Source organism: Hemicordylus capensis, chromosome 12, assembly GCF_027244095.1.
Source record: "Hemicordylus capensis ecotype Gifberg chromosome 12, rHemCap1.1.pri, whole genome shotgun sequence".
Lineage (NCBI taxonomy): Eukaryota > Metazoa > Chordata > Lepidosauria > Squamata > Cordylidae > Hemicordylus > Hemicordylus capensis.
Genome location: NC_069668.1, coordinates 21,017,636 through 21,043,642, shown reverse-complemented (window position 1 = coordinate 21,043,642; position 26,007 = coordinate 21,017,636). Strand labels below are relative to the sequence as shown.

Sequence of the window (26,007 nt, the reverse complement as noted above, 5' to 3'; positions counted from 1 at the left end):
AGAAGGGACGGAAGCAAAGGTTCTTACGAGAAACAGACGGCAACGGGGGAGAGAAGAGGGAAGGCCACCCAACCAGATCCCGAGACCAACCCTGCTCCATTCAGGTTAAAACCCCAAACTAGATGAATGGATGCGACTCATATTTAGATTCCGCTTTTCAACACAAGTTCCCAAAGCAGTTTACATAGATATAAATAAATGAATGAATAAATACAATGGCTCCCTGTCTCCAAAGGGATCACAATCTAAGAAAGAAATGCAAGGCAGACCCCAGCAACAGCCACTGGAGGGATGCTGTACTGGGCACGGAGAAGGCCAGTAGCTCTCCCCCTGCGCAATCCAGAGAATCACCACTTTTCAAAGGCGCCTCTTTGCTCATCCCTGCAGGGGATTCCAACAGAATGCAGCATTCCGTCCACACTGACAAATAAGCTGCCAACTTCCAAACACATAATGCAGGAATCGTCCCAGCCTTTTTACCATGACAGCATCCCAGAAAAACACAGAAAAGGGGGCAGGGGGGTCTACCAGTTTATTACATTTATAAACCACCTTTCTTCCGTGACAGAATTTGCACTGGATTCCCAGCTGGTCTCCCAGCCAGGCATTAGCTGGGAATGTCCCCGTGACTGCCCTGGAAGGAGGGACCATCCCTTTAAGACAACACGCATGCTTTATCTGCAGCTGGCAACTAGGGCTCCATCTCCCCCTCTCCGGGATAAGATTCCTGTGAGGAGATCCCTGGAGTAATCCAGTGGGGGAAACGAGCTCGGGACAGGGACCAGGCTAAGGGGCTGCCCGCCTAGGACTCACCATCGCCGGGCTTCCCTCGAGATGAGCTGGAGGGAGGCACACTCGCCAGCGGTTCCCCGGGCTGACCCGATCTAGGAGGTTGAGAGCGCGCGAACCAGCCGGGCGTGATCTCGCCGGCATCCCAGCAGCTCACGCGAGATTTCGGACTTGGCTGAGATCCCGCAAGACCCGCCTCGGCTCAGTGTTCCCTCAAACAGGGATCCCCAGATGGTGTTGACTACAACTCCCAGAATCCCCAAGCAGAAGCCATTGCAGCTGGGGATTCTGGGAGCTGCCATCCACAGCATCTGGCCAGATACGATTTGATGGACAGCGGGCCAGGGATGAGGGGCCAGTCTAAGAAGAGAGCTCGTAAGGAGAGGGATGCTGTGGCTTGCGATGGGGGTGCTTTGCGATCACCCCAGGCTGAGACGCTTAGGCCCGACTCGGCCGGACACTGGGAAGCTGGCCTGGGATGCCTCAGGGCACAGCAAATCCAGATAAGGAGATTCAAGATTCCTAGCAGTGTGGACAGAGAGCAGTCACAGCCTCGCCCCCACCCGCTGACAACATCTGCCCAGTACAGAGACCCATCAGACTGTGAAGAGCAACCATCATCCGTGCGCAGGGCCAGCGAGGTGGCCACGGAAAGGAGGATTCTTCGGGGAGCCCACAAGGCTACAAGAACAAGCGGGTGCCCCCACTCTCAAACAGGTGTCCATTTCCGGGACTGAAATCAGGGCCAATTCACTTTGCGGTGGTGCCCAAGTTCCAACACTGGGGTGTATTCAGAGCGTACACACCTGCCCAAGGGCATATCAAGTTGCCTAATTTCTAGAGACCAGTTGTCAGGGCCTCAAGAGATGAGAACGGGAGGGAAAGGCAGAGAAAATGGCGGGCCAGACGCCACAGGAGCAGCCTGGCCCAAGGAAAGCCCTCCCTGAAGTCCGTTTCAAACCCCACTGGATCTAAGGCCCTACGTCGCTTCTCTGCTTCCACCTGCTGGTTCCCCGGGACATTTTAACAATCAAGATGCCGGCCTGTAAGGTAGAAAGAAGCCCTTCCACTCCATATTACCTGGAATGTTAAACTGATAATAGTCGGGATCTTCTGATTCTTCCTTTACCGTTATCATCTCGAGTCCTGAAGAAGAGACAAGAGTCACCCGTCTGCACAGGCAACTGGGACTCCACAGGGAGCCCCCATCTTTTAAAATCTCGAAAGCGATACGGGGAGCGATACGGGGAGGGACGGGGAGCGATAGGGGGAGGACTCCTTGTACGCCAAATGGACTCTGGGTTCCTTGCATTTCTTGTCCCAGTCCTAACTCTTCAGCGTAACTTTCCCCTACGGCACAGAAATCCACTTTATGGAGACTCATTGTCACCTATGCCCGCCATTACTTCATGGACTTGTTACGTCTCACATCCCAACTTCTCATCTAATTCTTCCCGCTCTCCGCATTATGTAGAGCTACTGTTTTGTGCCCGTCGATTTTGTTTTATGCCATCACAGAAAAGAGTTATCCAGCAAAGATGTAGGTTTTGAAGACAAGAGAGGTATTTATAAATAACTGCCAGGAGTCACCGCTATCACTGAAAATATTTACATAAAGCTTTTCAGCAAAAGGTTCACAAGCCGGTTTACATAAAATATAAAATAAAAAGGGAAATCATCTCCTCTCCCAACAGGGCTCCCAATGGAAGAAACAACAGAAAGGAGTTTCCCAACAGGGCTCCCAATCAAAGAAGAAACACATAGGCCAATAGCCACAGGGAGGAACACTGTGCATGCTCAAGCAACAGGCTGTTTTAAAGAGCAGAAATACGTACCAGAATCTTCACTGGGCTCAGTCTTCACCTGGATGGGGCAACTAGAGGGACAAAGATCAGAAAGAAATGTGACATAAAAAGTGGGTACAATATACCAGTAATTAGATCAGGGGTTCTCAAACTTGAGTGCCCCAAGTTGGACTACCATTCCCAAGGGCTGGGGATGGACTACGACTCCCAAGGCCTGAGGATGGTGGAAGTGGTAGTCCAACTACATCTGGGGACCCAAGTCTGAGAACCCCCGAACGAGATCATATGGACTCAGCTGCCAAACGGAGTCAGACCCTCAGTCCAACTAATCCAGCCCTGCTTGGCAGCAGCCCTCCTAAGTCTCAGGCAGGCGTCTTTTCCCATCCTGCTCCCTGTGAAACCAAGAACAGAAGCTGCGGCCTTCTGCATGCAAAGCAGGTGCTCTGCTCACTGAGCTGCGCCCCTCCACGGCAGCTGGGAAGCCAGGCAGAAACACTACCCCTCGGGTGCTCCCATCACAGCTCACCCAAACAGGGGAACTTGAAAAATCACAGCCACGCACATTTTGCGCAGGATTCTGGGCCTGTTTTCATGGGGGCTTCCCCCTGCCCCCTTTTCAACCATGTGGACTGGAAACTTCCGGGGGTTATTTTGGTTTCAAACGGCGGTGAGCTTCTTGTAGTTGTAAAAACGGGCATAGCAGGATAGCTGGATAGAGGAGGAAGGCATGGCACAAATATGCAGCAGCTACCCTGCTGGCCTTAAGATGCCACGTAAAAACTCTGGGCTACATCCAGACCCACTAGTGATGACTAAGCAGTACTGAAATCAATGAAGCACGTAGGTCATGACTAACTTAAGCCGCAGTCTCAGTGGGACTTGGTTGCAGCTAGCTTAGTTTAGATGTTGTTCCCCTCCCAGGTACTTAAGAACCAGCAGGGCTGTTCTTATGCTCTAAACCAGGCCTGCTCAACTTGGGCCCCTGTTTTTGGACTACAACTCCTGTGATCCCCAGCCACAGTGGCCAATAGCCAGGGATTATGGGAATTGTAGGCCAACATCTGCAGGAGGGCTGAAAGATGAGCAGCCCTGTTCTAAACCAATGAAAAGGGTACATAAAAGTTGCCTCTCCTTCTGTGGTCCAAAGCTTTGCCTTTTTGTTCAAATTGCATGGGAAACCTCAAAAAGCACACCAGCAGTGCCAAGTTGTTTAGGGAGGGGGGGAGAGAATCAACAGCCACAAATCAACACAAAAGAGGTTATACCTTCCACTTGAGGACGTTATTGTGTGCGAGGTGTCTGTCATGCGAGGTCCTGAAAGGGAGAACACAAATATCCAGCTTCCATAAGGCAGCACGGACATGGAAAACAAGCTGATTCAGAATACATCCTACACGCTAAAAACAATAGCGGAGTGTCACTAGAAAACATTTCACCCCAGGGGACCGTTAAGAATTCAGCACTTGGATTCAGCTGGCAACATTTGATTATGGAATAGCGCCTGTGGCCAGTGAGCCCAAAAAGAGGGGCTCCCAGGTGTTGTTGACTACAACCTCCATCATTCCCAGAGGCCACCACAGCTGGGGATGATGGGAGTTGTAGTCAGCAACATCTGGGAATCCTTATTCCCAGGAACGTTGCTCATAGTATGTTCCCCCACCACCACCCTTTACTGGTTGTGGATGTACAGGCAGACATTTTTAATCTAGCGTAGCCAAGCGTCTACTTACCTAGATGTTTCTTTGGCTCAAGGAAAGGCCTACATTAGAAAGAAAGAATTATATTACTTTCGGAACAGTTACCCGAGGACTCTAGGGATCAGAGGACTGCATGGGCATTCCCTCAGAAATACTCTGTATGGCCAGTCGGTACTTTTAAAAATTATTCTCCAAGAGCAAATTAAAAAATAAATAAAAATGAGATGGATATCAAAAGGGCTCACACCAAGGATTGCTGCTGGCAAAATTAGCATCACAAGGATTTTTTTAAAAAAATCCAGTTTCTAACAAGTTTACCTGCATCCATATTCTCCTTTGCTTGCTGACAATGTATCAAGTTTGGTAATTAGATCCCAAATTCATGTCTACCAATCAGGGTTGGGATACAGGAGGGTTTCCAAAGAGAAGCAACACAAAGACCAGTCACTGTTCACAGGCGTGGTACCAACTCCAAATCCTCAATAATAACCTCCCCTTTCAAGTATCCAGACTATATCATCTCTGGGGTACCAGTAAGGACATAATCCTGTTGATCCCTTTAGTATGTGTGCAGAATTTCTGCCCTCCAATTTATTTACAGAGGGTGAATTTTCACATCCAGAAGATGCGAAGAATGTTGGCTCCAAGGTGGATCCGTATTCTCTCCAAATTGCAAATGGCGAGACGGAATATAGCTGCCCTGAGCCCACCCAGTGAGTTCACAGCAGATGCAGGACTTGAACAAGAGACTTTTGGGCTCACAGCTCAGTGTCTTCACTATATCTCTACTCCCCGCCCCACAAAAAAAACAAAAAAACAAAACCTTAATACACAGACCTGACACAGAAGAGACGAGACACTAGTCCTATAGGAAGTGCTAATTGAAGACAAAAATGGATTAAAAAGAAGAGAGGCCGTCACCTTTTGATGACAAACGAGATCCCAGACTTGTTTTCCAGAATCCATTTCAACGTTGTGGCATCGTAGTTGGTGGGATGTTTAAACGCCAGCCCTTCGGGCAGGCCATGCACCATCACAGCGGATGGGTCTCTCTGGATCTTATCGTATGGCACGGGAACGACAGTCGATTTCCCTAAAGCTTTACCTGGATGCGAGGAGGAAGAGAAGCAGCATTCTGGGTCAACACGGGATTGTGCACTGGGGATACACTTCCTCCACTGGAGAAGGACTTATAAGTCTGCCAGGCACGCCCCTTCTGAGAGGCAAACACCTTTTATTCCAATGCCTCCCAGCACCCACCTCGCATTTCTTTGGGCTGGTTTTTGGTTTTTCAACTACTTCCCAGGCAAAGGACCTCTTTAATGGATAGCGTTACTGAGGGACAGAGGAAGGACGGGAAAAAGCCTGCTGTTTGATCCATCACTCTTACAAAGCTAACAGCCAGCCTACCTTTAACAGGTAATGCAAGCAACTAGGAACATAGGAAGCTGCCTTCTACAAAGTCAGACCCTTGGTCCACCAAGCTCAGGATCGTCTACCCAGGCTGGCAGCAGCTTCTCCAAGGCTGCAGGCCGGAGTGTCTCTCGTCGTGGAGATGCCAGGGAGGGAACTCTCTTTAGGTTAAGGATTCCCATTCTAAACTGAAACTGAGTACTTCAGAGGGTATTTGCTTGTTCCAAGTGGAAGGGGGAAACCCACAAACCGGCTCCAATCCTTCAAACGCAGACACCCACATTTCTAGGTCAAATGCCGCTGCCAAAATACAAACAAAATTGGGAACATTTACCGTAACAAATGCAGAAGTAATCTTCCACCGACTTCCTGAGGGCTTCCATTTCCACAATGTCCACCGTCATCCTGTTATCGAGCGATGTCGATTTTATTTTCTGCAGTTCTGCGGCCTTGGCTTCTTCATTGACACCTGAAGAGGAGAAAGTAAAATGTTCTTTACTGTGTCTAAAGCCCCTGAAATGCTTGTGTGCAGAAGGTGCCAAGGGGAGCAAGGGCAGGAGAGGGGGCAAACCCCCTGCCCATGGGTTTCTGGGAGGGATCGGGTGGGCCACTGTGTGAAACAAGATGTGGGACTAGAGGGGCCCTGGGCCAGATCAAGCAGGGCCCTTCTTATGTTAAGTTCCCTCCCTGGCAGCATCTCCAAGATCGGGCTGAGAGAGACTCCTGCCTGCAACCTTGGAGAAGCTGCTGCCAGCCTGTGAAGACAATACTGAGCTAGATAGACCAATGGTCTGACTCAGTATATGGCAGCTTCCCATGTTCCTATGACCTAGGAGTGTTAATGGTCAAAGGATAACACAAGACTCTGCTGCAGGTGTGCAATACAATGGACACCATTTTTCAAAAAGAAAAAGGGATGTGGGAGAAAGGTGAAAAGATGCTGTTTGGGATACCAACACACATCAGATGCCATGGCCAGTTATAGGAGCTCCTTATGAGGCAAGGCTACAACATCTGGGCCTCTTTAGTTCTGAAAAAAGGCAGCTAAAGCGAGAAATGGTATATAAAATTATGTGGAGTGAGCAGAGAGAGAAAAGTCTTTCTCTCTCTCCTAACACTAGAACCAGGGGTCATCCAAAAAAACTGCCGGGAAATTTAGGGCGGACAGAAGGAAGTGCTTTTTCACACAGTGCATAATTAACCTATGGAATTCTCTGCCACAAGAGTATCCAGCAAGGCTGCTCTTGTATTTTGGCTGTTCATTTGCCAAATTTATTAGGAAGGGGTTTGAAAATAAAACTGTTAATATTATAATGCTCTTATACAAAACCATAGTGCGGCCACATTTGGAGTACTGCGTGCAGTTCTTAAGGAGGACATTCAGAATAGGAAAAGGTGCAGAAGAGGGCAACCAAGATGTTCAGGGGCCTAGACCAAGGCTACAACACCTGGGGCTTTTTAGTTTAGAAAAAGGACGATTGAGGGGAGACATGACAGAGGTCTACAAAATCACGCATGGTGTGGAGAAAGTTGACCAAAGAGAATTTTGTCTCCCTCTCGTATACCACTAGAACCAAGGGTCATCCCATGAAACCGGTTGCCAAGAAATTGAGGACCGACAAAAGGAAGTACTTTCCCACACAATGTATAATCAATCAATGGAATTCTCTGCCACCAGATGTGGTGACAGCCACCAGCCTGGATGGCTTTAAGAGGGGTTTAGATAAATTCATGGAGGACAGGTCCACCAATGGCTACTAGTTTGGTGGCTATAGGCTACCTCCAGCCTCAGAGACACGATGCCTCTCAATACCACTTGCAGGGAAGCAACAGCAGGAGAGAGGGCATGTCCTCACCGCTTGTCTGTGGGCTTCTCAGGGGCATCTGGTGGGCCACTGTGTGAAGCAGGATGCTGGACTAAATGGGCCTTGGGCCTGATCCAGCACAGCTTTTCTTATGTTCTTATGTAAAGTTGTGCCGTCAAGTCGATGTCGACTCCAGGCGCCCACAGAGCCCTGTGGTTGTCTTTAGTAGAATACAGGAGGGGTTGACCATTGCCATCTCCCGCGCAGTATGAGATGATGCCTTTCAGCATCTTCCTTATATACCTTACCACACATCAGCCAGTGGTTTGTATCATCAAGTTACAATCACATACTTGCACCTAATCAAAAACCCCAGGCCATGAAGGAGTGCTAAGATTCTCCTCAGCAGACTCATACAGATGAGGGAAAACATCAGCTCACAACACCCCCAGCTCCGTTACGGTCAGCTTCTGCCAACTCTAAGCCGGACAGATTTCGCTGGCAGTGATGATTTCCACCCTAACTCTGGCCAAGGGACAGTTAAGCGGTCTGCGGACGACGCGCTGCTCGTTGAACTCACAGTACTTCACAAAATCCTTCTGAAAATCTTTCCTCGTGTTGACGAATGCTCTTCCTCTCTCGGTTCCTACCACAAAGACGTCAGTTTCGTACACGGCGATGCAAGCGACTTCTGCTTTCGACTTGGCAAGCTCTTTGCACTGCAGGGAGGAAAAGGGAGAGAAGAACGGTGCTCAGGACTGCTATGCGAGTACCACAGGACACCGAAAAACTGGAAGCTCCCATGGTGGCATCCAAGGCTGCAACCTGAGATTTCCGCCAGTCCTGTAACCTCAACATCTTTTTTAAGAACTAAGGAACTTAATGTCAGCAGAGAAGGCTGGTGGGTGAGCATGGGGCTGGTATCCGAATACATTCTACTGATTGTCTGGAAGCCAAAGAAAAGTAAATTTTTTTTTTTTAATCAAACTTGCATACTGCCCCAAACTTGCGTCTCGGGGCGGTTTACAAGTTAAAACACAAGTCAAGATATTAAGACCGCTTTAATGCACAAGGAAAATAATGTAAAAAAACCAAAGATCTTCCCAAACTTGAGCAAACGCGTTTCAATGTTAAAACATCATTCTCAAAGCTCTCTCTCAAACAGCTGGAAACTCTTGAGCTTAAATACAGCAACTGAAACTAAATAACCAATCCAAAAACAGGGGGTGGGAAAGGAGGTGGTGACACTAAAGAACTTTCATTTTAACCCTTGTATCGACCAATGAATTTCATTGCCTCTTTCATTTCTTCCTGAACATTAATCATTGGCTGCAGCTGTTCTATGTACATGGCTTCGTCAATCTTATGCTTAACTGTATTTCCTTCTCTAGCCAAAATAAACACCTTTGCTTGCACAATTCCTCCGTCATGTTTCAACTGGTTTTTATTATGTGGCATGCCTGCCAAATGTTCTTTATGCCTTTTTAGCAGAGGTCTCCCCGTCTCCCCGACGTAAAATTCCTCACACTGCAGACTGGCAATTTTATACACTGTCCCTTTGATTTAGCAACAACCCTCTCTCTTCGCACAACTCAAACAATCCCCCTCTACCTGCGTGTGTGCAGATGCAGGATGGAGCTCCCCCTCCCCGCGCGGGATTGTGGGCAGAGCGTAGCAACTTGCAAGTGCTGCTTACACGCGGGTAAGAACCTGCTTATTACTCCTTAAAGGTGCCTCTTGTCCCCGCCCCACTGGTGCTGCTCCCACCGGCCACTCCTACCACAAAGCCTAGGCATTACCATGTGCTCCTTCAGATTTATGGGTGCTGTACAGACCACATGAACCTTCAGGCCATGTTTCCTCAAGTTCTTTTGTGTTTGCCAGATGAATCTGGAACTTCGAGTATAGGTAACTTTTTTCTCAAATTTTGTATTCTTAGATTGATTCCTAGGGAGCTTATCAACACTGTTCCCTCTAACAGGGTTTCCCAGAGGTTGTTCACTACAACTCCCAGCATCCCCAGCTGCAACGGCCTTTGGCTGGGGATTATGGTCAACCCCTCCCATATTCTACCAAAGAAAACCACAGGGCTCTGTGGGTGCCAGGAGTCGGAATCAACTTGACGGCACCCTTTACCTTTTATCTTTTAGTCAACATCATCTGGGAATCCCTATTAGAGGGAACACTGCTTATAACCATCCCTTCTAATTCTTCAGCTTTCCTCTTAGAAAATTCTGCCTCCTCATTTGATGAGACTCCCACAGCAACATTCCCAACATTCCTCACTTTTGGGTCATCTTATGCTTCTATGGCTTTGATGCCTTTTTATGACTTTTACTGACTGCATCCTTTCCCTGTACTTTATGCTGGTCTAGGACCGCAATAAAAGCTTATTGATTTATTTACCATATTTTCATACCACCCAAAACGTGCGTCACTGGGCGGTTTACAACAAAGGTTGATTTGATTCCTCACTAGCTGCTCTTTAATCATCTGAGGGTGTGCTGACTTAGCAATAGCAATAGCACTTACATTTATATACCGCTCTATAGCCGGAGCTCTCTAAGCGGTTTACAATGATTTAGCATATTGCCCCCAACATTCTGGGTACTCATTTTACCAACCTCGGAAGGATGGAAGGCTGAGTCAACCTTGAGCCCCTGGTCAGGATCGAACTTGTAACCTTCTGGTTACAGGGCAGCAGTTTTACCACTGCGCCACCAGGGGCTCTCTCTTACCTCTCTTGCCATCCCCACCTGGCCTCCCTTACCTTTAGCAGAATCCCTCACCCCTGTACCTGTTCATTATTAACTCTTTCTTAGCTGGTTTCCTGTACCATCTGGTCTCAGTACCCCCTTTAAGTCGTATTTCAGTATCTGTAGAATCACCACCACCACCCCGCCTGCCCCATTTTTGGATTGGTTGTTTCATTTCCGTTGCTGTATTTATGCTCAAGAATTCCCAGGTGTCTGAGATAGAGCATTGAGAATATTTTAAACATTGAAACACATTTACTCAAACTTGGGAAGATCTTTGTTTTTAATTTATTTAACTTGCACGTTAAAGCAGTGTTGTCTGGAGTAAGGGAGAATGCATATATCACCACCACTATATTGTCTTAAAACACAAATTAAAACAGAAATAAGAAACTTAACCCAATTTAAAACACAGTTAAATTCAAAAGCTTGGGTGAAAAGATTCGTCTCTAGGGACTTTTTAAAGGTTGTCAGAGATGGGGAGGCTCTTATCTCAACAGCAAGTGTGTTCCAGAGTCTCGGGGCAGCAACAGAGAAGGCCTGTACCCATGTGGCCACCAGATCAGTTGGTGGCAATTGCCGATGGACCTCTATGGATGATCTCAATCAACAATGGGGATAATGAGGAAGAAGACGTTCTCTTAAATACCCAGGGCTTAGGGCTTTATAGGTTATAACCAAGACCTTATATTTTCCCCTGGAACCTTACTGGTAGCCTGTGTTGTATCTCTTTTAATATAGGAATAATATGGTCTCTCCAAAGACCAACCTGGCTACCGTATTCTGTGCCAACTGGCGTTTCTGGACTACGTACAAAGGCCGCCCGACACAGAGCACATTGCAGTAGTCACGTCTGGAGGTGACCAGCATATGTGCCACTGTCCTGAGGTCATTTATCTCAAGCTGGCATCTCAGCCGACGCCGACAGAAATCACCTCTGGCCACCGCCTCAACCTGGGACACCAGGGAGAGGTGTGGATCCAGAAGCATGGATTCCTTCTGGGGAAGTGAGAACAACAGGCGTGCATAAAGATACTTAGAGGGGTACGATCTGAGGGATGGGACAGGAAGGTAGCCAGCAACGCTATCTTACCATGGACTCGAGGGCTGACATGAGGAACGTCACCACCATTCTGCTTTCAGACGGGTCCTCGTCGTGGCCGGACGCTGCTGCCATCGCTGCCTGGGCCATTTTGGCTGTCAGTGGTGGAGGAGAGAAGGGGTCATGAATCCAAACCAGAGACAGTGGCAGAAGAAACCCCATGCCCCTTCACACAGAACAAAACCCAGAGTCAAGAGGCCAGGGCACTGCCTCATCACAGAAGGCATTTGGGGATGCTCTCGGAGCAAGGCCATTTAACGTACCTAACTCCAAAAACCACCAGGAAGGTATCCTGAAGGAGTCAAGGGCAAGAGCCAGGGGAGGGGTAAGCTGTCCCCTTTGCTAAGCAGGCTCCACCCTGGTTTGCATTTGAATGGGAGACGACATGTGTGAGCACTGGAAGATATTCCCCTTAAGGGATGGAGCCGCTCTGGGAAGAGCAGAGGGTTCCAAGTTCCCTCCCTGGCAGCATCCCCAAGACAGGGCTGAGAGAGACTCCTGCCTGCAACCTTGGAGAAGCCACTGCCAGTCTGTGAAGACAATACTGAGCTAGATGGACCAAGGGTCTGACTCAGTATAAGGCAGCTTCCTATGTTCCTATTTGCTATTGACCCCCCGGCTCATTTTTGTTTTTAAACGGGATTAAAATATTCAGTGCTGACCCATTCTGTCTGACCCACAGGAGACAGGCATCTCTGTGCCCTTTATGCTGACCACCGGCGTCGGAGAAGAAAAACCACCGTATTTTGCTTCCTTGGGGTCCCCTCCTCCTCACCCTGGGCACATGCCCCAGGACCCTTTCGACCATCTATTGTGGCTGGGGATGATAGGAGTTGTAGTTCAACAACAGCTGGGGGGCCAAGTTTGCCCACCTCTGTTTTAGGCTGTCTGACTCAGGATTTTTTCCCCAATGGCCAAGCTAGACTTGGCGTGAGAGATTAACACAGTCACTGTCAGCAACCCGTTCTCCTAGGGGGTCACTGTCCATTCCAGAGCTCTCGCCATTCCAAAGCTCTCGCCAGAGCTTGATTTTGTCCTAAGGGTTGGCTAGGTATTTAGTAGGGACAGTTTTGAGCGGGCACCCTGGGGCGGGGGGGGGGGGGGGGAATCTTAATTTCATTTTAAGGCCTCGCTGTGTTCCGTTTTAAAGCCAACGCATAACACACTGCTTTCGGTTACAGTTAGTATAGTTTTTAGTTCTGTATTCCCACTCGGCCCCTGCTGCCATCCGACCGAGCACACCTTGAGCCAAGTCAGAATGTTAATTTCGCAGGTGTGCTATTAGCATTTCTGGCCTGCACTTCCCTCCTGCTACAGGATACGGCATTTTTGGCAGGTGTATGCAGAGGTGGGAAAGGAACTGGATTCCGGCTCGTCTCTGGGCAAACATTCCCCTCTGAAGATTATTTCGAAAACTCGGGGCTAGAAAGCTCAAAGGCCAGGAAGCAGAAAGGTTTATGGATTTCGGTTGTCAAATTGAATTGGCTCCAGGTTGCAAAGCATTAACGTTAACACTGCCATTATACACACACACACACACACACACACACACACACACACACACACATAAGTTATCTCCTGCTAACTGAGCAGAGGCACCTTTTTAAAGTGGCGATTCTCTTTATTGAGCAGGGGGAGAGCAACTGGCCCTATCCAACCCCAGCACAGCATCCCTCCAGTGGCTGTTACCGGCGTCTGCCTTTTGTTTTTGTTTTTTTAGATTGAGGGATTGAGGGCCCTTTGGGGACAGGGAGCCATTATAAATTATATTATTATACACACACACACAAAAAAAACCCAACCAAAAAATATTAAACAAAAGCTTAACCTAAACAATAATGACATCTAGAGTCTGCAAAACATTTGCACTGCTGGGCCCAGCTGCTTCCACTAAGGATGCCACAGGTAAAAAGTCACCTGCTTCTCCTAAAAATGGGCTCCCTGCCCCCCACCCCTGCCAACTGTATAGAAAGCTTGCCAAAAGGGAGGCTTCTCAAAACTGCAGCTCGTCTGATGGGGCTCGGTTCCCCCCCCCAGAAAATGGTGCCCCTCAAACCGTGAATGCAAAATGTCCACAGCTTGTGATTGGGTCTAGATACCATCGGCAGCTCATGGAGGAAACAGCTACTGCTGGCCATTAGACAGCCAGTGGTTCTATAGAGCCTCCAGGTCCAGGGGCAGTCTCTCTCTCTCTCTCTGAGTGCCAGATGCTGGGGGGAGGGCATCAGGGGAAGATGCCTCCTGCCTCCATACCCTGCTTGTGGCCTTCCTAGAGGTATCTAGTGGGCCACCAGGGAGAAACGGGTGTTGGGGCCCGATGGACCTTTGGCCTCATCCAGCAGGACTCTTCCTACGTTGTGTCAACGGCATGTAGCTGTGAGACACAGACGGTCTGTAGCACGTGATGGGTTTTGGCTGGAGGGGGGGAAACACACGTTCTGGAGAACCAGGCGGGAAGCTCAGCTGACCAGTCGAGGTTCTGTCTGGGTCAGCTTCTGTGGGCCGCCTTCTACATTCCCCGACTGGCGCATTTGTTCCTTGCCCATCGCCTTTTGCACCGGCCATTCCAGTCCGCCCCTGCTTTCTCTCTCCCACCCCACCAACTCAGCCCCCCATCTGCCAGTCTGTGTAGACAATCCTGAGCTAGAGAGACCAAGGGTCTGACTCTGCATAAGGCACCTTCCTATGTTCCAGATGCTCTCCCACTGAGGTGTGGCCTCATCCTCACAATGGGGGTCTGCTTGACCTAGAAAGGCGCCTTCTACACTAGTCAGGACACTGGTCCCTCTAGCTGAGGCTTGTCTACACTGACTGGCAGCAGCTCTCCAAAGTTCCAGGCAGGAATCTTTCCTAGCCCGACCAGGAGATGCTGCCAGCGAGGGAACCCGTTGCCTTCTGCATGCAAAGCCCCCTCCCACTGACTGAACCCCCTCCACTCCTAACAGGCTCACGATCCATACGGTGGGAAATCCTGAGCCTTGACGGTGTATAAGCCTATTATCGGCAAGGCAACCTGTTCTCCCCAAGTGCCACGCCCAGCCCCACAAAAGTCCAGTTGCATTTTCATACCTATTCTCTGCATCACAAGAACTCGGCACCACTAAAACGGAACCTGAAACAGAAAAAAATGCATCATTCAGGAGGGAGCACATATTTTACGAACAACCCCAAGGCATTGTCCCTAAATACTTCGGCACTTTTTGAGAAAGATGATGAAAGGGAAGACACACAGACATTTTTAACGGGAAGCACTATATTCATTCCGGCCCCATATTATTATTATCATCATTATTTTACATTTATATCCCGCTTTTCCTCCAAGGAGCCCAAAGCGGTGGGGTATAACAGAGGTAGCCCAGTGTTCAGTCCATACATGGGGTGGGCACGGGGCAGGAGAAAGGGCGTCTTGTTGCAGACACGCTGTAGCAATCTACGCTGCCTCTTCAAGTTTATACTCATCAGTTGGCCAAGATAACCCTCCTGGAAACCTCTCTAGTTAATTTCAGAGGCATTTCACTGCACGCATTTTTACCTAGGAATCCCACTTAGTTCCATGGGGTAAATATGCTTAGACCTCTAAAGTGTCACGGAAGTCCAAGAGGAGCAAGTAAAGCTCCTTGCTTTTCATTTTGCCAGCTGAGACATATTTTAAGTGGGGGTGGGGGCATCTGAAGAGGGCAAGACAGGATTTTTGAGTGACTACACAGGTACAGTCCAATAGCCACCAGTCGTAAACGATACATTTAGCAAACGAACACATAAAATCATGCATTTCCAACCACTCAACACTCCGCTTTGTGTGAAAGAGAATGATCCCTTTAACAAACACACCCGCCTGGGATCCCTCGCAACAACTCAGCAAGCAACACTTCCGTCCTTGAAATCTGGGCCACATTTTCGCTAGGCTGGCATAACAATTAGCACGCCACACTTCAGAACATCACTGCAAGCAAGTCATTCCTCTTTGCTCTCACACCTCTCCCCAAGGAAGGCCCTCGGGGTGGAGTCGGTCTGTTCTGGATCTCTCAACGGTTCTGATTTGAAAAACACCTGAGAGGCAATGCTGCTAAGTCTAGATCAGACACACAATTCCATTCATTACTGTATCGACCCGAAGCGGAGAGGACTCTGAATGTAGGAGAATCCCCTTTTAAAGCAGAGACTAAATACAGGTTATGCCTGCATTTACTCCTGATTTCTAATATCAAAACACTTGGGATAAACCTAGTCCAGATAAATCACACCACTCTGTCATGCCCTGGCATGGAAAGCAATGCAATAAATAAATCTCCTCCATAGCACAAAGCACTTATGTTGGACTCTATAAGACGGCAGCCACTGGGACTGGAGAACCTTGTCGGCTTTTCTGAGGGGGGACCACCCTTGTTCAAAACCCCAGCACTCCGGCCAGGAATCTCATGACAGTCCTCTTGACAGAATTCAAAAAAATCTGGCAATAATTACAGAGAGGGTTTTGTGGTGTGTGTGTTTTAAAGTTGGTGAGGTAGGAAAACACCAGGGAATGGAGTGGTTTTCAGAGGGGAGCTTTTTGAGGAGTACTGAACACTCTTGCCTCTTCAGTTCAGAACCCTCGCTCTGCTGATACCACAGAATATATATATGTGTGTGCACGCGCGCGGGCGTGCACGCTGTGGATGCTGGACTAGAGAGGCCTTCTTGGGCCTGATCCAGCGGGGCTCTTCTTACGTTCTTATTCCGATTTTAAAAAATGAGTGATGAGAGTGGTGCCATTGGGGGGCGGGGGGAGAAGACCACCTTTCCCAGACAGAGTCTACCACTGCACATGCAGCAAAGAATTAGAAAGTTCCACTCAAACCTCTGACTGGGGGAAGAGCAGCAAGAAACGGGGAACTGCATCCCCATTAGGAAAACTGGAGGCAGAGAGAAAAGTGAGCAGCTCAGGAGAGGGACTCAGGAAGTTGCCTTCTACTGAGTCAAGACGCTCGGTTCATCTAGCTCAGGATTGTCAACCCAGACTGGCAGCAGCTGTTCTGAGGTTGCAGGCAGGGGTCTCCCTCAGCCCTATCTGGAGATGCTGCCAAGGACGGAACTTGGGACCTTCTGCAGACAAGCAGGGCAATGCTCTGCCAGTGAGCTGTGGCCCCATCCCCTCAGGGGAATATCTTATGGTGCTCACAGTCTCCCCTTCAAATGCAAAGCAGGACCGCTCCTGCTTAGCAAAGGGGACAATTTGTGCCTGTTACCACCAGACCATCTCTCCTCCCCAATCCTATTACACACACACGGGGGGGGGGGAACCCTACTGAAGACAGTGGGACTTGCTTCCCAGTAATGAGTCTGACTTCAGACTTTTACTTCCCAGAAAACATGCCGGAATTTCTAGAAGGATAGCTACGTTATCCTGCCTGGGCAGACACAACAAAGAGATTAGCCAGTTTAGTGCCGCGTATTCCCAGAATTACAATGCACCATAGTCTGCTTCATGCACGGAGAATAAATCGCCATTCTGCCAACACACTCCAGGTGGCTCACTATTATTATTATTTTTAGAAGAATGGTTTGGTCCTGGGTTTCTCAAACTTGGGCCCACAGATGTTGCGGGATTACCACATCCCTGGCGTAGACTTCAGCTGTCAGAAACAGAGGAGAAGGAACTTGGAATCATCACTGCCAACACACACACACGCCAATTTCAGTGCAGGGAGGTCGGGTGGGTGGGCAAGCTTCCTCCTATATGGCAGAGACAGTTATCAGCACTGGGGAAAACAAAAATTATTGAGGGAGGACAAAAGGGCTTAGATTACAAATGAAAACTGAAGGTCGGGAAATTTAGGACCGACAAAAGCAAGTACTTCATCACACAGCACGCCATTAATCTATGGAATTCTCTGCCACAAGATATGGTGACAGCCACCAGCCTGGATGGCTTTAAAAGGGGCTTAGACAAAGTCATGGAATACAGGTCTATCAATGGCTACTAGTCGGGTGGCTATAGGCCACCTCCAGCCTCAGAGGCAGGATGCCTCCGAATACCAGTAGCAGGGGAGGATGGAAAGTCAAGAGCAGACCCCCCCGCCCATCACCAATATTTTTATTTCTGACCGGAGTCCCCAGAGCAGCTCAGGACAGAATGCTTTCAACACATTACAAAATTCCTAAGGTGCTGCACCAAAATTGGAAGGGTGCAATCCCATTTAAAATGTAACTACTAAAAAAAAACCAACTTGTAAAAGAAGTGAACCCTTTGCAAGAGACGGGAAGGAAAGGATCCATCTTTCCAGAAGAGATTTCTTGTTTGAAAGGCACTTAGGGGTATCTGTGTGTGTGTGTGGGGGGGGAGATTTCCCTCATACCATTGCGGGGGGATGAAAGAGAGATGTTTCTCTGGCCATTTGGTTTGCATTTGAATGGGCAACTACATGTGAGTATTGTAAGATATGAGGCCACTCTGGGAAGAGCATGTGTCTGCTTGCATGCAGAAAGTTCCATGTTCCCATCCGGGCATCTCCAAGATCGGGCTGGGAGAGTCTCCTGCCTGCAACCTTGGAGAAGCCGCTGCCAGTCTGGGTAGACAGTACTGAACTAGATGGACCAAGGGTCTGACTCAGTATATGGCAGCTTCCTCATGTAACATGAGGGGAAACTGACTGGAACAAAGGAGATAATTACTATTCACATTCAACAACAGAAGCGCTTCACTATCTCGGGGGACAATTCTCCAAAGAAGGTCTTTCCATTTTGCCCTCCCACAGGAATGGTGCTATGTACAGGGAAAGAGAAGAAATAATAAAATAAAGAGAGAGAGAGAGAGAGAGAGAGAGAGAGAGAGAAAGAGAGAGAGAGAGAGAGAGAGAGAGACTCAACTCCATCTTCTAGGAAGATTCACTTCGACTCCCCCTGCCCTGAGAATAGTGGTATGTGGGATGAGGAAAACATAACAGCCACAGTTATAGCCAGAAAAGCTCTACACACAACTTATCCGGAAAAATAAGCCCTGGAAATCCTTCGACCATGAGGAAGTTGGGTGCGGGGTGGGGGAGAGAGAGAGAAACTCAATACAAAAATGGTCTCAGCCTTCCTGCTCTGGAAAATATACTAAGGACATCCTTCCTCTCATGTAGGATGGTATGGATTATTACTGAGTGTTTTCGCCACGCACTGCAAAATACATATGTACGTGCATGTTTTATAGCCATATTTTAGATTCTCTGCTTCTGGAACTCCTAGTGGGGCAAGATCAAGGCACTGTCCCTAAAGACTTGGAACATTTCGAACACACGCACGTTTTCAACAGGAGGTGCCATATTCATTCTGGCCCCATTCCTCACAGGTAACACAATATCCAGTCCCCACAGGATAGGGCGGTGCCTAGCTGCAGAAGGCTACAACCATGCTATGACTATCTTCAAGGTCGATTTTCACTGGTTGGCAAAGATGCCATGTTGAAAACCTTGCCAATTTCAATTTCAGTTTCATCGGCATTTCAATTTCTTGCCTATTGACTCAGAAACAGAACAACACAAAGGTTGACACTCATAACAATACAAAGGTTGACTAAGGAGGTTCAACAGCCCCCACGAGGCACAGTGGGGAGGGGATACAGCAATTATTTTAGTGATGGTGATGATGAGAGGCTCAACTATTCTACAGGGGGAAATCCCCTACATTTTCCCCCTCCATCAATAGGGAAAAATCAATGGGAAACAATGGAGAACAAGAGAAGCGGGGGAGGGATAATAATGAATATTTCATGCTCCAGGATGAAGTGGGTGGCGCATTCTAGTCATTAAATATTTATTATTATTAACTATAACTGTATTTACCTGAATCCAAGATTAGGTTTTTTGCAAGTTCTCGGATGTTGGAAATCAGGAGATTGTCTTAAATCCAAAGTCCTCTTCCTTTCATATAAATGCAGGTATAACCTGTATTTAACCTGTACTTTTAAAGGGGGGGGGAGTCTTAAATTTAGGGTTGTCTGCGATTTGGGGAAATACAGCAGCAACATTTACCCTGGCAAGGTTGCTAAGGAAGGCCCTCCAAGGAAGTTTCTGTTCATAACACAAGAGTTTATTATTTGATATTATTATACATAAAGCCCCTTTTGGAAAGTTGGCTAAGAAAAGGCCTTCAAGGGAATTATTAATAATAATATTAATGATCATTGTATTTACCCGAATACAAGACAACTTGAATTTAAGACTCTTCTGCTTAAAAAACAGGTCATACCTGTATTTTTCCAAGAGGACCCTGCCCCCATTTCAAAAATGAAAACCTTATACTAGACACAAAAATGTATTTTTTAATTACATATTGTAACTGAATTCAATATTACAGTTTTACTTTTAATTGGAATAGAGGTACCTTTGTAAAAAGTGGCGATTCTCTTTCTTGAACAGGGGGAGAGCAACTGGCCTTCTCCGTCCTCAGCACAGCACCCCTCCAGTGGCTGTTGCTGGGGTCTCTCTTAAGTTTCTTTTTTTAGAAGGGGTAAGAAATAATAAAGAATAATGGAAATGGCTTCGTTTGGGGACAGGAAGCCATTTTTGTTTGTTTATATCTATATAAACCACTTTGGGAACTTTTTGGCTGGAAAGCGATACATAAGTTTCCATTGTATTCGTATATAGGCAATAAAGATAGGAGCCTGCACATAAATCACGCCCGTGCTTTCTGAAGCACCTACACTCCTTCTGAAGCATCTCCCTGCTTTCCTGGGTGAACTGGGAATTAATGCCTTCCTCCTTTTTATCTATTTATTTCAAGAGCAACTGTATGGGAGGTTCCGCGGTTGAGCCACCTTTGAGAGGCATTCTTAAGTCAGCCTCAGCCATCATGTACCCTCCAGGAGGTTTGGGGACAGGATAAGGGAATTCTGCACAGAAGGGAGTATGGGGGAGTGAGAGATCAATTCACCAGAGGAGAGCAAGTCTTGTGGGTAGCAAGCAGGACTTGTCCCCTTAGCTAAGCAGGGTCTGCCCTGGTTTGCATTTGAATGGAAGACTTGATGTGTGAGCATGGTAAGAGATTCCCCTCAGGGGATAATGCGGCCGCTCTGGGAAGAGCATCAAGGTCCCAAGTTCCCTCCTTGGCAGCACCTCCAAGATAGGGCTGAGAGAGACTCCTGCCTGCCACCTGGGAGAAGCCGCTGCCAGTCTGTGAAGACAATACTGAGCTAGAAGGAACAAGGTCAGACTCGATTTATGGCAGCTTCCTCAATGGGACCTCTCTGGATAAAATAAAGTCATCTGACTTTGAGAAGGCCCACCGTCCTCCTTGTCTGTACAAGAGTGTCTGCTGGGGACAACGGTCACCTTCCTTTGAGTCCCGCCCGGATTCCCTGGTCGTGCCTGAGGAGCACCAGGGCAGCCCTCGTGCCGGTGTCTCAGAGGGAAGAGGAGAGCTCGTCTATGGGAGAAGAGCTGGCCTTGTGGTAGCAAGTGTGCATGGTCCCTTTTGCTTAGCAGGGTCCACCCTGGATGCATCTAAAAGGGAGACTAGAAGGGTGATCACTGGAAGATAATCCCCTTAGGGGATAATGGGGCCGCGCCGGGATGAGCATCTATGGTCCCAGGTTCCCTCCCTGGCAGCATCTCCAAGAGAGAGACTCCTGCCTGCAACCTGGGAGAAGCCGCTGCCAGTCTGGGTAGACAATCCTGAGCTAGATGGACCAAGGGTCTGACTCCGTATATGGCAGCTTCCTCTGTTCTTAAGAGTGTGGAAGTGTCTCACTGCTCTTTCTTCCATTTTACACACACACACCACCCCTCCCAGCCCATTTCCTTGTCTCCAGACTCCTCTTGCCCACGGTGCACGCTGGTTCATGCACCCACCCGGCTGCTGCCAGCCGCAGGCCCTCAAAGCCAGCCAGAGAAAGAAGGGGGGGGGGAGAAGGCTGAGGAGGGGAGGAAGTGTAGCTTGTTCTTGCTAGCCAATGAGGTTTACTTCCGAGTAAACCACTGCAGAGCTCGGAGAGAGCCCGAGGCAGGGCAGAAGCCCAAAGCGGGGCTTACTTTGGAGTCAAGCTTACTTTGGACTTTTCTCCAAGCTCTGCTGACTTCGAAGCAAATCCCACTTGGAACTTCTTTTCAGCGAAGCGTCTCTGCGGCTGGAACTTTAGAGAAACGTTTTTCGCTTCTCCTCTGCAGGAATCAACTGATTGGATTTGAGAGTTTAGTTCTGGACTGACCCTTAAAAATCCAAGTCCACCCCAGACAGCAACCTGATCTCCTCCATTTACCCAGGAGTAAGCCCCATGGAGTGCAACCCTTACTCTTAAGTCAGTGTGCCTATGAGCCTCTCCCAATTTCCGAGGAGGAGGCACAGCCCTTCTCATAAGAATAGCCCTGCCGGATCAGGCCCAAGGCCCTCTCTAGTCCAGCGACCTGATTCACACAGTTTCCCACCACCCTCAGAGGCAGCTAACAGGGCCTGGCTCCGTGGGGCTGTGATTCCCTCGGCCCCTGTCCTCCTGATCACAGCCGGCTGCCCCAACACGGGGATTCCTGGTAGGAATATTTAAGGCAAAAACCCACCCACCCCACTTTCTACACACAAAGAACTTGGGGAAACCTTGTCCCGGATTCGGGTAAATACAGTATTATTAAATGGGAATCCTTAGCCAACTTTCTGGATTGGCAGGGCACTTTATTATTATTATTGATGATGATGATGATGAACACACTACCGAAGTGTCCCCCTGCACCCCAGAAAACTGGCTAAGGTAGGCCCTACAGTTACTGTTACTAATAACCACCACCAACTGTTACTAATAACCACCACCAACAGTCATCAACGGTCATTTCTAGCCAACTTTTCCAAGTATGTGGGAGGGAACTTTAGTATTATTGTTGCAGTTGAAAAGAAAATAACAATGTGCCCACACAGGAAAGTTGGCTAAGGCAGGAGAGTTTAGAGAGTTTACTTCAGGAGAGTTTACTGCTAATAATAAACAAGAAACGCCACCTCTCCTGCAAGTAGCCGGCTTCTCACTGACGGTATTGACAGTATTGATCATAGCAACAACAATAACACACACTCCTGAAGGACCTTTCTCCACCAACCTTTGGGGGATCATCATTATTTTGCTATTAATAAAAAATAATAAACTGCCGACCGAAAAAGTTGGTCAAGGAAGGCCCTTTAGCAGACTTTTATCATCAGTCATGATATGATCATCTCCTGAAGGGCTTTCCTTAGCCACCTTTGGCGGGGGGTGGTTTACATAAATAAATAATGAATTGCACCCCCTGAAAGGTGACTAAGGAGAGTTCAACCACCTCCTCCTCCTCCATCACAATAAGATCTTCTGAAGGGCGTTCCTAAGCCAGCTTTTCCAGTAGGGGGGACACTTTATTTATCATCATATTTATATACCGTCTGAGGTATCTATCCCTAGTGGTGTACACCATTTAAAACAAAACAAACATCAAACAGGATAAAACAATCTTCTGATAATAAGACTGCCTAGAGATGTACATATCAGGCAGTATAAAAATACGATATTTTTTTTTAAACAACTAGTTAACTAAAAGCCTGAGAAGACTTTGGCATTTGTATCAATAACAATAATACATCAAATAAATAATAAAGCATCCACCACCCGCACAAAGTTGTCTGTGGAAGATCCTTCAGCAGTGTTTATTATCACCATCATCAATCACGATAATATCTTCTCAGATATCAGAAGAGATCATTTTCTATCTTCTTTATAATATATATTAATAACAGTAATACATAAATAAATAATGTGTGCGCCCCCTCCCAACACAGTTGTCCACGGAAGGCCCTCCAGGAGAGCTTATCATCATCATTAATCATGCCAATGTCTTCCAAAATATTAGATCTTATTTTATATCTTCTTTATCATTTGTATTATATTATTTTTAAAATAAAATGTGCCCCCACTTAAAGTTGTCCACAGAAGGCCCTCCAGGAGAGTTTATCATCAACAATCGTGCTAATATCTTCTGAGATATTAGAAGATATCATTTTATATCTTCTTTATCATTTGCGTTATTAATAATAATAATAGTGCTGGTCAGTGACTGTAATAAAGGAACGATGATGATGATGATAACAATAAAAATAAAATGTGCCCCCACTCAAAGTTGTCCACAGAAGGCCCACCAGGAGAGTTTATCATCATCACCATCATCATCATCATCAATCGCGCTAATGCCTTCCGAGATATTAAAGGATCTTATTTCTCTATAATCTATATCAACAACAGTAATAAATAAAGAAGCAAGCAAAAAAGTCTTCCCCCCACAAAGTGGAAGATCCTTCAGGAGTGTTTATCATCATCATCATCATCATCATCATCAATCACGTTAATATATCCCGACATATTAGAAGACATGATTCCTTATCTTCATCATTCTCATTCACAAATAGTTCTAATAATAATAACAGTAATTCCCTATCTTATTTATCATTCCTATTCACAAATAGTATTACTAATAATAAGTCATTCCCTATCTTCTTTATCACTCTAGTTCACAAATACTACTAATAATAATAGTAATACCCTATCTTCTTTATTATTCTCATTCACAAATAGTACTAATAATAATAATTGTAATTCCCTATCTTCTTTATCATGCCTATTCACAAACAGTACTACTAATAATAAGTCATTCCCTATCTTCTTTATGATTCTCGTTGACAAATACTACTACTACTAATAAAAGTAATTCCCTATCTTCTTTATCATTCTCGTTCACAAATAATAATAATAATAATAATAATAATAATAATAATAATAATAGTAATTCCCTATCTTCTTTATCATTCTCATTCACAAATAATAATAATAATAATAATAATAATAGTAATAGTAATTCCCTATCTTCTTTATCATTCTCATTCACAAATAGTACTAACAACAATAATATTAACAATAATAGTATTTTTTAAAAAACAACAACACAAAATTGTCCTCCAGGATAATTTATCACCCCCCCCATTAATTAGAAGCAACAACAACAACCACCCAGACCCCCCCACCCCCACCCCCCACAGAAAGTTGCTTTTGGAAGCCTTGCGCCCACCCCCAAAAAATGAATAGGGGGCCATGAACCCCCCCCCATACAAAACGCCCCCACTACAAAAAGCAGCTGCAATGCCTGGGGGGGGCTCAACCCTGCCTCTCTCCCCCCCCGCGCGCCCAGAGGCCTCAGCCCCACTCTTCCCATCACGGGGGGGGGAGAAAGAATGAACCCCCCCACGGGGCCCCTCCCCCACTCACTCGCTGGCCTCTTCCCGTGAGGCGAGCGGGGGGGGGGTCGCGCAGCTACCAACCCGGCCCGGCCCCTCCGCGGCTGCCGCCTTCTCCCGCCCGCCCCCCCCCCGCCCGAGGCCCTCTTTTCGCCCCCTCTCCCCACCCCCTCGGGTCCCCCCCTCCAAAATAACCCCAAAAAGCCTCTCCTCCCCTGCCTCAAATCTCGGGGCGGGGCGCGGGCCCTCCGCTCAACGGCTCACCCTGAACCCAGAACCGAGCGGTGGGGGCACCTGCGAAGAGCAAAAGAGCCTGCCGTGTTTTTTTTTTTTTTTTTTTTCCTTTCCCTTCCCCTCAGCCCGAGGCCGCTCCGGCGCATGCGCACCCGCCGCGCGCGGACGCTGGGCCTTGTAGTGCGGCCCCGCCTCCTCTCCGCGCTGGGCAGGGCGGCGCGGGACTACGACTCCCGGCAGGCCCCGCGCGCGGCGCGGCGCCCGACGCGCCGGCCTTTTTCTTCGGGCTGGAGGGAAGGAGAGTCCAGGAGGGAGGAGGGGCCTTGGCTGTGTGTGTGCGGGGAAGGAGGAGGCGGCAGGCTGCAAGGTTGCAGGCCTCAGCGCGGCTCTTGGCCGTCGCCAAGCAGAAGGGGGATGGATGCAAAAAAGGGGGCGCGTTGGAAAAAGCCGTGTGCATGCCCTTTGGGGCCGGAAGGAACTGAGGGGGGACGGCCCGCAAATCCCCAGCCCTCTCTGTATGTGTGTCTGTGTCTGCCAAGCAGCACTGCCACAAAATAAGCCCCGCCCCGCTTTCCAGGCACAATGAGGGAATCTTGCTGCAGAGGCCGGAGAGTCGAGCAGGCCTCGCGAGGAAGGCCCTGGCTTTGCCGTCCTCCATTTGCAGGCCGCACACGACCTCAGCTCAGCAGAGAGGCGACCTGGGCCCCAGAACAGTGGCACCACCAGACCCGCCTGGGTTTGCATGAAGAAGAAAGGGGGAATTTGCACCCTAAACCTTGCAGAAATACAATTCTGGGTAGAAACAAGCATTTGCCCAGCAAAAAAGCTTGCACAGAGCCATCCTGAACAATCCCCCCCCCCATGCACAATACAGTCCTGGATTAAAAAAAAAAAAATCACAAAAGACCTTGCAAAATACAATCCTGGGTTATTTTTTCTTTAACTTGCACACCCAAAAAAGCTTGCACAATGCAATCCCAACTTTTTTAAAAAAAATGTGCAGGGGGAAAAACGTGCATAATACAATCCTGAATTATTTTTTTCTTCAGTGTGCAACTTGCAAAATACAAGCCTGTGTTGTTATTATTTTTATTATCGCGCACTAAAAAAGCTTGCACAATACAATCCAGATTTTTTTTTAAACTTGCACCAAAAAACAATCCTGGCTTATTATTGTTTTTAATGTACTAAAAAGCTTGCAAAATA

At 47.7% G+C, this 26,007-nt stretch overlaps 1 protein-coding gene across 13 annotated transcripts in view; it reads right to left on the bottom strand.

The window, feature by feature from the left end:
* Positions 1–24,941, bottom strand: part of GTF2I (general transcription factor IIi) — a 61,566-nt gene extending 36,625 nt beyond the window's left edge. For 4 of the 13 annotated variants that reach the window (XM_053274872.1, XM_053274879.1, XM_053274883.1 and 1 more), the window contains exons 1-10: positions 24,832–24,941; positions 14,437–14,479; positions 11,359–11,462; positions 8,090–8,228; positions 6,039–6,173; positions 5,213–5,396; positions 4,325–4,353; positions 3,860–3,908; positions 2,625–2,665; positions 1,870–1,935 (exon numbers count right to left, since the gene is read on the bottom strand). In XM_053274872.1, coding sequence (XP_053130847.1) covers positions 1,870–1,935; positions 2,625–2,665; positions 3,860–3,908; positions 4,325–4,353; positions 5,213–5,396; positions 6,039–6,173; positions 8,090–8,228; positions 11,359–11,462; positions 14,437–14,449 — 760 coding nt within the window. In that variant the 5' untranslated portion in view covers positions 14,450–14,479; positions 24,832–24,941. Of the gene's footprint in view, positions 1–1,869; positions 1,936–2,624; positions 2,666–3,859; positions 3,909–4,324; positions 4,354–5,212; positions 5,397–6,038; positions 6,174–8,089; positions 8,229–11,358; positions 11,463–14,436; positions 14,480–19,713; positions 19,825–21,379; positions 21,511–24,598; positions 24,623–24,786 lie in introns of those variants that run through there. The other 9 variants (XM_053274880.1, XM_053274881.1, XM_053274885.1 and 6 more) reach the window with 6 other exon arrangements.
* Positions 24,942–26,007: the final 1,066 nt, after the last annotated feature.